General features: G+C 36.3%; 1 protein-coding gene and 1 long non-coding RNA gene across 2 annotated transcripts; one reads left to right on the top strand and one right to left on the bottom strand.

Annotated features, from left to right (window-relative positions):
- Positions 1–4,892: 4,892 nt before the first annotated feature.
- On the bottom strand, positions 4,893–5,381 carry LOC125204044 (18.1 kDa class I heat shock protein-like). The gene has a single exon (XM_048102584.1). It carries the CDS (start codon positions 5,353–5,355, stop codon positions 4,963–4,965), a length of 393 nt encoding a protein of 130 aa, XP_047958541.1. The 5' UTR covers positions 5,356–5,381; the 3' UTR covers positions 4,893–4,962.
- A 784-nt stretch (positions 5,382–6,165) lies between these two features.
- LOC125204045 lies at positions 6,166–7,877 on the top strand. The gene is made up of 4 exons (XR_007173477.1): positions 6,166–7,088; positions 7,201–7,292; positions 7,358–7,424; positions 7,696–7,877. It is a non-coding gene; the product is annotated as an uncharacterized LOC125204045 (long non-coding RNA).
- Positions 7,878–12,722: the final 4,845 nt, after the last annotated feature.

Below are 12,722 nucleotides of genomic sequence, written 5' to 3'. Positions count from 1 at the left end.
TCTTCCCTACTCCATAATATTCATTATTTAATTGTGGAGAATAAAATCTTACCAAATATTCTAAAGATCTTATTGGACTCTATAAATAAGAGCCAAAACCCCTAACCCTAGCCCCCATATTTTCGTCCCCTCCCTCTCAACTCTCTCCTTCAATTTTTCTTCTACTTTACTCCATTAATGCATCATCCTTTGAGAAGAAATTGAAGTTTGATCCAAGAATCTTGAAGAACCAAGTCTAATACTTAATTCCTACCGATCGTTTTTCTCATAAGGTATTTTATATTCATCTTCTTCGACTCCTCTTCTTTCTAACCGTTTAATCGGTCTTCTTGAACCCTCATGCATCTTGGTTGAGTGAAAGTGGGATAAAAGGGATATGGGAATATGTGACATGCGTGTGTGGCGTGTGTGTGTGTGCGCATGTCGTGTGTGTGTGTTGTGTTGTGTAGTGTGTGTTTGATGGCTAAATATTCTTGTGTGACATATGTTGATGTTAGATCAAGATTTGAGATGCGAATGGAACTTGTGTGATAAACATGATTTTGATTGATTAGTAATGATAAGATAAATCGATGGGAAAAGGAAAAAGCGTCGAGACATGCATGTATTAGGAGTTGAGTTAAGAATCTGATTTGTGATATGTGCCTATGTGATTAAAAAGGTGAAACCTCGGTTGCGAAGCCGGATAACGGAAAAGCGAAACTACTTGAAACCTAAGCAGTCGAGGTGGGCTTTACTCTTAAAACTCTCTTTTATTTTGTCACAAATATTGATTGGTGTTATAAGGGTGGTTTAACTGTTATGCCATGCCTATGTTTGTTTTATTGTGATATTGTGCGCCTGATGCCTAGTTTGTGAGTTAGCTCCATTGGGCTATAGGGCTATGAATGTGATTATACGAATTCGGGTCTGAGTATGGGCCGCAAACCCTACCAGGCTGTGTACACGAGGGGATCGGGAGCCGTCCTTGCTAGTCGGCCGGTCTCGTGGGCGGAAAGTGTGGCCACACTTTCGTCGCACTATGGAATGATTGTGATTGTTGAATTGTTGAGGAAAAATGGGGAGTTATTTTGACTAGCCAGTCTATGGAAAATATATTTTGTGATACTCGTGATATTTCTCTTATAACTGCTTAAAACTCGAGTTCACTTGGTAAGGGTGGCATAACTTATAAAATGTTTTGGCAATGAGCTCACTGAGTATTTCAAAATACTCAGCCCTGCATGTGTTTTCCTTATGTGCAGGTTGAACGATGATGAGCGGTGTGGGTGTTGAGCATGATAATTAATTAAGATGGATGTTTTGAACTTCAAGCGTAGTTGTGTCTTCATACATAGCTACTCTTTCTCTTGGTCGCTTTCCGCTGAGTTTTTGATACACTTATGTTTATTTTGAATATTTTGCACTCTCCTTTTCGGTTTAGAGGCTTGTGGTTTTTATCTTGGAAACTATGTTATACTCTTGAGAATTGTTGATCGTAATTTATGTTACCTTCTTCTTTTCTTCTTATTTAAGCTTCTAGGTTAAGTTGTTGCTTTAATGCTCTGATAGTTCCTTTAAATCTTTGGTCAAAACTCTTTAAATGTAACCCTAGCCTATGTTGAATTCTTTGAGTCCGTTTTGGTAGCAGTCGCCGCATTTATTGTACCCTAGGACGGCGGGCTGTTACATGCATTGTGCTTCAACCATGAGTCTAGCAATCTCCTAAAAGGACAAGACCTTGCTTTTCTACTAGAATTTGCTTGATCCCTATCAAAGCTATCCATGCAATTGGCCACTTTACACTTCAATTGGTCAGATTTTTGAAGAGTATATGTAGAATTCAAATGTGGAACTACTAAGCTTTCCTTAAAGCTAAAACTTTATACCCTTTATTCCAAAGTTAAAGTTGAATCGACTTTTAGGAGAGAGAGATCTTCCTTCAGTAGTGGTCTATTCACCATAGCCACCTGAGCCTTAATAAAGACTAATTAAGGGCCTGATAGTCCCTTCAATTTAACTTTAGGTGACGTGGATGTGATAGAATATTCCTTCGGTAAAATCTGCATTAGTTGCACGAGAAGATAACAAGTCGTGCGTGCGTGCTCATTATAATTTCGAGCAAACACCCCAAACGTGAGACAAAATTGAATAAATTAACAATATGTATATTATTCCTAAGAGGTTCAGAGTCACGAAGATAAAAAATGTGCAATTTCAACTATGATAATGATAGGATAAACCTCCTATCGGGCTGATCGGCGCCCGTAGATCGGCGATCGGTAAATGTCTGTTGCGGCGAGTGCCCGTCTCGCCCATCAAGCAAGACGGTTTTCTCACTTTGGAGAAGCCAATGAAAAATAATTAATATTGATATTCTTGATTGATTTCAAATGATTACAATGACTCCTATTTATAATACTTAATAAATAACTTAATGAACAAGAAAATAAAAATATGGAAAAGATATGTGAATCCCTAAAACATCTAAACAAAATATGAAGTATGCTCGTATCAGATAAATTAAATACCTACGGGAAATTAGTTAAGTGATACATTATTTTCATGTAAACACTTAAACGATGAGAATATTGTCACTTATCCTAAATTGGCTAGATATATATGAATATCTTCTCATAAGGGGTGGACGCATACAGTGGCGAATCCAGAAAATTAATACTAGGGTATCCAAATTATTGATAATGATAATGAGTTTTTTGAATGGTGTCGTCGCTAGAGGTTGCATGATCAAAAGAAACAAGTGATACCAGAGGCGGACCTATGTGGGGGGTATGGGGGTTCATTGGAACCCCCACCCATTTTGTTATTTACTATATTATGTATAATTGAACTACATTTTTCAAGTATTTAGTTCGCTCAGTTGGTTTGTGATCTGGTCATTTAAGTACTTCATAATGTGTCGGGTTATTTCTATAATCGTCGACGCTAAAAAATATGCAACCACCGTTAATGTAATTTGGACCCCCAGTATAAAAATCATGCGTCCGCCACTAAGTGATACATATGACGACTATTTATTAAAAGAAACACCAAAACTATTTCATCTATCCATCATTGCTGAATCTTACTACTCCCTCCGTCCCGACAGAGATGACACATTTCTTGGCCGTCACGAGATTGTGGGAGTTATTGGTTAATGTGTTTAATTAGAGAAAAAAGGTGGGTGTAAGTGTTAAAATAGAGAGAGAATGATAGATGAATAATTTAATAGGAGTGACAAAATTTCCAAAAAAGAAAATGTGTCATCTTTGTTGGGACAAACTAAAAAGGAAAACGTGTCATCTTAAGTGGGACAAAGGAAGTATATTATTACACTATTTTTCAGTTATCATTCTTCAAATAACTCATGAAATTCAATATAAATGATAAGAAAATAAATTAAAGAGTTCTATTACACTCCCTACGTCCCACAATAGGAGTCACTAATTAAAGAGTTCTATTAAACTCCCTACGTCCCACAATAGGAGTCACTCTTAGTGTGGGCACGAGCCTTAAGAAATGTAAAGAATAGTGAGTTGGAAAAGTTATTGAAATATGAGACCCCTTTATTATATTGGTTTTATAATAAAATGTGAGTGAAGTGAGTTAGTGGAATGTGAGACCTACTACCATTTATGGTAAAAATGAAGTGTAACTCTTATTGTGGGACGGACCAAAATGACAAAGTGTGACTCTTATTGTGGAATGGACAAAAATGACAAAGTGTGACTCTTATTGTGGAACGGAAGTATGGATGTCAGTGTAGCCCGCAACCCGTGGGCTGGCCCGAATAGCCCGCCAAATTTATAGTGTAAGGGTTGGAAATTTCTAACCCGATTAGCCCGCACCCGATTAACCTGTAACCCGTTAGGGCCAGACCCGAAAATCCGATGGGCTGACCCGAAAACTAGATAAAATTTATATTATTCTATTTTTTTTACTTCTAATTCAACACTTCATTGATTAATTTTATAATATAGATAACTAAAAAATTTATTTTCAATTTTATATTAAATATACATATTATATATTGAATTTTTATTAATATAATAATTAATAAATAAATTAAAAACTTCAAATTCACTTAAAAAATATTTAAATTTCTAAAACATGCATTAAAATTTAACGAAATATCTCAAATATTAGTATTCGATCGTGTTTATGATTGAGTTCGACCATATATCTCAATTTTATACTACCTCTGTCCCTGAAAATTTGTCCCATTTTTCCATTTCCGTCCGTCCCCCAAAATTTGTCCCAGTTTACTTTTACTAGTGGACCCATATTCTACTAACTCATTCCTACTCACATTTTATAACAAAACTAATATATAAAAGTAGGACCCACAATCTACTAACTTTTTCAACTCACTTTCCATTACATTTTTAAAACCCGTGCCGGGTCAAAGTGGGACAAATTTTGGGGGACGAAGATAGTGATATTAAATATTTTACATTTTATGAATGCAACTAATTTTCATCATTATTTATTGGATTGATCGCATTTTAATCTATCGGTAGTAACCTGATTAACCCGCTGGGCTAGCCCGAAACCCGAACTTTTAGGGTTAGGGTCGAACTTTTATAACCCGAAAGAAATCACAACCCGACTAGCCCACACCCGATTAACCCGCAACCCGAGTAGGGCCGGCCGATTGACATCCTTAAATGGAAGGAGTAAGATTTAATTATATGCTATATTTACTCATTTATAAATTTGAAGAATTATTTTTTACAATTAAATTGCATTGAATGTAAGCAACATAAAATAAAGTACAAGTATCCATTAAACAAGTCAAACAAATGAACAACGCAAATCAAATAAGAATAAGCCCCATACATATACCGAAATACAATAAACTTTTATTTCATTACAAACTTACAAACCACACCAAGACAACATAAAATGTGAAATACTCCAAAGCAGCACACCAGCGACAGTTCATGAACAATGAAGATTATTGAAAACATATAATAAAGTTTCTCATTTGCAATCAGTGATCTCAATTTGCTTAACCTGAGGCTTCTTGATCTCCTTCTTCGGAATGGTGAGAATGAGAACTCCATTCTCCATCGCCGCCTTCACTTCATCACACTTGGCGTTCTCCGGCAGATGAAACCGCCTCCTAAAGCTTCCGCGGGGCCGCTCCAAGCGGTGCCACCTCTCCTCTCCTTGCTTCTCCTCCTCTGGCCCCGGCCGCTCGCCACTGATGTGCATCACCCTTCCCCCGTCTTCCACCTCCACCTTCACCTCCTCCTTCTTCAACCCGGGGAGATCCGCTTTCAGCACGTGGGCCTCCGCCGTCTCTTTCCAGTCCACCGGCGCCGCATTGAAGGCCGGACAAATTTCTCCTAGAATTTGAGGGATCAGAGACATTTTTGAGAATGTTTTTAGCTGACAATTTGTTTATATATGCTTGTGAATTGGTTTGTGATATTGGAATGAATTGGTATTTATAGTTATAATTAAGGGACATGAAGTTTCATGGGGCTTCCACGAGCTACATGATTTGAATTTGATTAATTATTAAGTAGTAAAATATGTGTTGGATTAGTTGCTTGTTCGAGAGGGTGCTCTCATGAGATGGCTGTGGAATGTTCCAGTACTTGCCCATATACTCTCAAGTCTCAACTCTCAAACTCTCATGCACTTTCCATCGTTAAAAATATACAAAATAAACATTACTACAAATATACTGTAGAACGACACAAAATCAAGGACACAATACTTTGGCGTTTGGGATTTTTCTAAAATAGTCAAAAATTAAGGACGCTTTTAAAAGCGTCTTAAATTAAGCTTCAAATTGGGGGCGCATAAAATGCGTCTCTAGGCATATCTTTATTGAAACAATTTAATATAATAGTATAGGTGTGTGATCAAATATTAACTAATTTACAGTAATAACTAATAACTAATATTAATATTATATGTTAAAAATATAACACTAAGACATAAATTTATTAATCTTTGTTGATAAACTTATGTCTTTGCATTGATATTTTAAATTTACATGTTGTATTGATGTAATTATGTCTTTATGTTGATAATTTTAATACGCAGAATTGAAAGTTATTAGTTATTACTGTAAATTAGTTAGCACACTAGCGCAACCTGTATAGTATATCTTTATTGAAACAAAAAAAAAAGTTAAATTACAAATCTCCTCCTCTCTCTTCTACATTCTCGCTGCCCCGATTTCCTGCCGCGGAGATCGCCGTTTCCGCTGTCGCCGGTCTCATCGGAGTATCTCCAGTCGAAGAAATCCAATCGAATCACCGCAGTTCAATTTCTTCACTCATTGTTTCACCGTTCTCATCGGAGACACTCCAGTCAAAAAAATTCAATCAATTCATTGAGTTTTGATTTCTTCACTCATTGTTTCTCCATGTGGATTGAGTTTAGAGGTCTAGGGATTCACAATTTAGGATATTTATATTACAATCGAAGCTAGAAATTGCAAACCGTAGGAATTGTGCTCTGCTTGTTCTATATTGGTTTTCTTCCTTTTATTTTCAATTAAGTGCATGTCTGCTAGTTGAAGAGCTGTGCATTTTAAAAATCATGTAGTAATTCTCAATTTTACATCTGCAATCATCACTAGAAAACCAAGCGGAAATACTTGAATTGTCTTCTCTATATGCCTGGATTGATAAACATAGATTAAGAAGCTTATCTGGAATTCAAGCTCGATCTGTAATCTATTCGACTGCTGATTATGACTGGTTTGATCAATGTTTAAGATTGACTCCTAAATTATCCAGAATTTGAGTATTTTTTTTATGATATGAGTTTTCTCTCTGATTGTTAGGTTTCATTTTGGACTCAATAAACTGTTGCAGTGTCAGCATGGTTGTAAGTTAAAGAGGCATTATATGATATTAAATGCATGAAACTATTACCACTATACCTATTTCCAAACTAGATAATCTTGTGGCAATCTTTTGATTTTAGGATTAAGAGTAGTCTTAGATGGTCTAGTATGACGCCTGAGTTGAGTTTTCCTAACCAAATTGCACTGAAAAGGTGGTTCAGATCTTCATATACTAGATGCAGATGTTATTTCTGAATTAGTTTAAGATGGTCTGGAATCTTGTCAGAATGTTGTTGAGGTAACTCTGTTTTCAATTCATACAACTCACCATCATTTTATATTACTCTTGTCAGTAAGATGCTTTTCACTTGAAATTTGGATTGCGATTGCTCACCTCAGTTAGATTTCAGGTGGAAGGCTGCTTGATATCGTCGATTGGGCCGGGCCTGCTTGTCCTCGTCGGGCTTCATGAGGCTGATGTTGAATCTGACGCTGAATACATGTAAGTATAAATCGAAAAGATGATATTTTTTAAGCTATCGTTTTGACATGTTTTCTGTGGTGCAGATGTCTCAAAGTGCTGAATATGAGATTGTTTCCAAACGGAAAAACTGGGAAAGCTTGGGACCAAAATGTAATTTCAATAACCTTATATTTCCCGTTGAATTCTACTCATTTTCGCTCCCTTCACTTTGAGTTTTACTTTGAAAGTTTAACATTCACTCTGCTGAGCAAAATCTAATTTTGCATCACTGTTAGTGTACTTGTAATTCTTTAGAAGAACAGAGAGAGTAGCAAGTCTATATGACTTGAAAAATAATGTCTAAGTTGATGTTTTTGGAAGAGTTCTCCAAAATACAATAAGTGGGAAGGTGTGGCAGTTTTAACATTTTGTTTTACAATAGGCAATGTTTTACCAAGAAAAAGAAGGCCATAGCTGTTGAAGAACATGAGATTATTATGCATTTGCTTGAAGGGTGATTTGATGGATCATTGCTTTGATGCTCATTGACAGGGAGAAGTCTAGTAATTTTGGGTGAAATTTGTTTGGAGATAACCTTTTATTAAGTTCAACATTAGTTAATCATTAGGGAGAGGGCTAGTAACAATAACCTGTTATTGTCTCCAAATAACTTCCAATTACACATGTTATCTCATTATAAAAAGTAAATGCGTTGTCAAGTTTAGAGGTATAAATTTAAATGCATACATATTATTATATTTTTATTCAGATAGTGCCATTGGTATTAAGTTTTATATTTATTTTGGGGCAGATTGTATGATTCCAACAGTGTTTTATTTGATCCTAATACTCATGATTTACCTAGGTCTTACTTATTATCTATGGATAAATCTTGGATAGAAAAGCCAAGAACACATCCGGCTTATTTGGAGGGTGTAGAAAATTTTATAAAAATTGCTAAAGAGAAGGCATTGATTGATGGAAAAATAGTTTGCCCGTATAGAACATGTTACAATCGATTTTATTATGAACCAATTGTGGTGGAAGATCACTTAGTATGGAATGGCTTTGTGTATGATTATACAACTTGGATTTTCCATGGTGAATCTTTGTCATCTATTCCTACCAATGTGCTTAATACCCAACATACTTTTGATGTTGTAAACACATCTAATATGCAACAAGGCATTGTCGGATGTGGTGAAATAAGAGAAATGCTTACAGATGCATTCCCATGTGGTAGTCATAGTCGTGATGAGTTATTGGATAATGATATAGATGACACCCATCCAAATGAAGATAATGGTAATATTAGTGACGATGACAACCAAGTAGACGATCTAATGAAAGAATGTGACAAGCCACTTTTTCCCGGTTGTCAAAACTTTTCAAGCTTGTCTTTCATATTGAACCTTTATCATCTCAAAGTGTTGAATGGGTGGTCTGGAAAATCATTTTCTATGTTTCTTGATTTACTCTCAGAGGCATTTCCAGAAGGTATATCATTGCCATAAACATATTATGATTCTAAAAAACTGATTAAAATGTTGGATCTTGGATATGAAAAGATACATGCTTGTCCAAATGATTGTATGTTATTTTGGGGTGGAAAGGATGGGGATTCTTGTCATGTTTGCGGGAGTTCGAGATGGGTGACCAACAAAGAGAATGTAACCGATGATTTAGGCGGTGAAATTAGTACCTTAACAAAGAGAAAAAAGACCAGCTAAGGTCCTGCGTTATTTTCCATTAATTCCTCGACTAAAGCGACTTTACAGTTCATCAAAAACAACTTTATCTATGAGGTGGCATAAAGAAGGTCGTACGAAGGATGGAATTCTAAGACATCCCGCTGATGGAGCTGCCTGGAAGGCATTTGATGAGCGATATGCAAATATTGTCGTTGATTCCCGCAATGTGAGATTAGGATTAGCTAGTGATGGATTTAATCCTTTTCGAACCATGAGCACTGCACCGCAATGTTAGTAGTTTACAATATGGAACCTTGGGCATGCATGAAAAGACCTTCACTTATTCTCACAATGGTTATTCCTGGGGAAAAGGGTCCTGGTAATGATATCGATGTTTATCTGCAACCTCTAATTGAAGAACTTAAAGTATTGTGGGAAGGAGTTGAGACATATGACTCATATGCTAGGGAAAATTTTAATATGAAAGATGCTCTTATGTGGACAATTAATGATTTTCCTTCGTATGCCAACTTATCTGGATGGAGTACAAAAGGAAGAATTGCATGTCCTTTTTGCGAAAAATTAACTCATTCTCAGTGGCTTAATATTGGGCAGAAGTTTTGTTATATGGGTCATCGTAGATGGTTAGAACCAAATCATTCTTTTCGATTGGAAAAGTATCAATTTGATGGTACCATAGAGTTAAGACTACCCCCTGAGCCGCCTTCTGGTGTTGATGTCTTGAGACAGGTTGAACAACTAAATCACACATATGGTAAATCATCCAAAAAGAGAGCAAGGGGTGATGGTTCCACAACAACAATTCAAGCAAAGACAACCTTTGAAGATGTTGATAACTTCACTGAAATTGCAGATGAAATTACAAAAGATGCAGTTGATAGTCAAAATGTTGATACATCTAGAACCTATGAGAGAGGATCATGTTGGAAAAAAAGAAGTATATTCTTTGACTTACCTTATTGGAAGTATAATCTTCTCTGTCACAACCTAGATGTGATGCACATAGAGAAGAATGTGTGTGATAATATACTTGGTACATTATTGAACTTGGAAGCAAAGTCTAAAGACAACTTGAAAGCACGACTAGATATGCAGGATATGGGTATTAGGCATGATCTCCGTCCCCAAATCCTTCCAAATAGAAAATCTCATTTGCCTACGACATCCTATAATATGTCTGGTGAGGAAAAACACTTGTTTTTAAGTGTTCTTAGCAATTTGAAAGTGCCTGATGGGTATGCTTCCAACATTTCGAGAGGTGTCAACATGCAAGAGTGTAAGTTTTCTAACCTCAAGTCACATGATGAGCACATAATGATGCAAGACATACTTCCACTGGCATTGAGAGGGATTATGCCTAACAGTGTCATTGCAGCTGTTTCAGAGGTGTCTGTGTTTTTTAAAAGATTGTGTGCAAAAACTCTTAATCCAACTGAACTTGATGAAATGCAATCCCAGGTTGTTTTAACACTTTGTCACCTAGAGAAAATATTTCCCCCTGGTTTCTTTACAATTATGGTTCATCTAATTATCCATCTACCTTATGAGGCAAAACTTGGTTGTCATGTGCATTATCGTTGGATGTATCCCGTTGAGAGGTTAGCGAGTTTAGTAGTATTTATAATTATCACATATATATGTCATCTCACGAAATTCTAAATTTCATCCTCATTTGTACTTACTTTTATTTGTACTTACTTTCATGAAGATTTTTGATGCGGCTAAAATCATATGTTCGAAATAAAGCACAACCAGAGGGATCCATTGCTGAAGGGTATAGTGCAGATGAGTGTCTTACTTTTTTTTCACATTACCTCTCTCATAAGGAGACACTTTTCAACCGTCCACGAAGGAATTATGATGTGGCAGACGGAGAAACTATTTATTCCGTTTTGGTGGATGATATATTGGAAAGGAATACCTCAAAACTCAAAATAGTGGAATTGTTGTTGAAGCCGAAGGAAAAAAGTATTATGGTGCACTTACTGAAATTTTGGAGCTAGAATTCTATGGAAAGTATAAGGTTGTTCTTTTTCGAGGTGATTGGGTTGATGTAAATTCTAGAAGGGGGTTAAAAGAGGATAATGGTTGCACACTTGTAAAATTTTCAAAATTGATCCACACTGGAGAGAGATTACATGATGATACCTTTGTTTTCTCATCACAAGTTAAACAAGTTTTCTATGTAGATGATGCAATAAAGAAGGATTGGAAACTTGTAGTTGCAACAAAGCCAAAAGATTTGTATGACATGGGGAGCAAACCAGAGGTAGAAGACGATGATACTTATACTGAATGTGTTCCTCTGGACAATATTTCCACTAATGTACTAGATAATTGCATAGGCTGGGCTAGGTCTAACAGTGTGAACGATGCCAACACTGCATGGTATGTAAAATTAACTTGGATACTATATTTGCTTATTTGCTTATATTTAAATAAGTACTTGCTGCAATTAGCATTTTCATCCCAATGTTGTTTTGCATTGAGGCTTCTTGTTACATACCTAAAGAAGGATGCTCCTGATGAACCTTGTGTTTGCTGCATCCTATTTACTACAGATGACAAATTTATGCACATCAATAGTTTTTTACTTGCTACATATATCGTTCTAGTTCCTGCCACAAATCACTTCATCTTATTTGCAAAGTTTTAAATGCAGAACTTCCCAAGACAGTACATCATTTAGAGTGTTGTCTGTTGCTGTCATCATACTCTTGCCTTACTTATATGTTCATTTTTTGGAATATGCAGTGCATTGGATTGATGAAGCTGATAGAAATGTTTGACTGCAGTTTTGGCAGGTACCAAAAGCTTAAATTTCTAATATTGGCATATTTTTGTATTGTGTGGAGACAATATTTATAAACTTGATTTGTGGATATAACATCTCTGATCTCACTGAAAGTATGCTGATTATTTAAATATCCCATTGTAGTGAATTCTATGCCTGCTCAACTAAGAGCAGGAGCTATAGTGGGTGCAGAAAGATATTCTTGTGCATGGCAAGCTGAATACAACTTGCATTCAGTAAATTTTCACATTAGTTTTCGGTGAGATAGAGGTGGATAAAAAATCACCCCAGATACTAGGAGGAAAGTTGTTATTACGATGTAATAATGATCCCACATAGCTGCATAAACATCTATTGGAATCAATCAAGCTTCTAACCGATTGCTTTGTACATTTTCATTAGCTATTAACTGTATTCGTGCAAATGTTGTGTATTGTTTCAAGCTAAATTGCCTATGTCAGAGATAGTTACCACAATCAATGAGTATCGCGCCACCTCTCAGCGCTTCAAAGGTATGTGATGGTGCTCAGGATTACGGGTCTCGTGTTGTGTAATTTAAGGGGTGCGTCCAACTGATCAGGATGAAAGTCCCAACCCAGCTGAGTCGTTGGCACGACGACCAGAACCTCGCATATCAAAGAAATTCCTCAACCCACTTCTACTGGCTAGTATAGTGGAGGTAAAGGTCGAATCCCACAGAGATGGACACGTTCGGATAATTGCGGTGATAATATGGGTGGTTTTGGTTATTGATAAGGCTAATTTCATGCATCGGTTATGTGATAAAAAAATCACCAACTACTGGGTCTAACACAATTTTTAAGCCAGGTGTGAAGGAATTCGCTAGGTCCAGGAAGAACTGAAGGCAGTGGACCAGGGAAGAAAGGAGACGAAAAGTGAGCAGAATCAAGGAAGAAAATGGCTAGACGAAGGGAGTCCAAAGCTGAGGGCAAAGAAGACTAT

Source organism: Salvia hispanica, chromosome 2 (genome assembly GCF_023119035.1).
Source record: "Salvia hispanica cultivar TCC Black 2014 chromosome 2, UniMelb_Shisp_WGS_1.0, whole genome shotgun sequence".
In the NCBI taxonomy this organism is placed as follows: Eukaryota; Viridiplantae; Streptophyta; class Magnoliopsida; order Lamiales; family Lamiaceae; genus Salvia; species Salvia hispanica.
The sequence above is the reverse complement of the archived record's forward strand: the minus strand, read 5'-3'. Positions and strand labels throughout refer to the sequence as shown.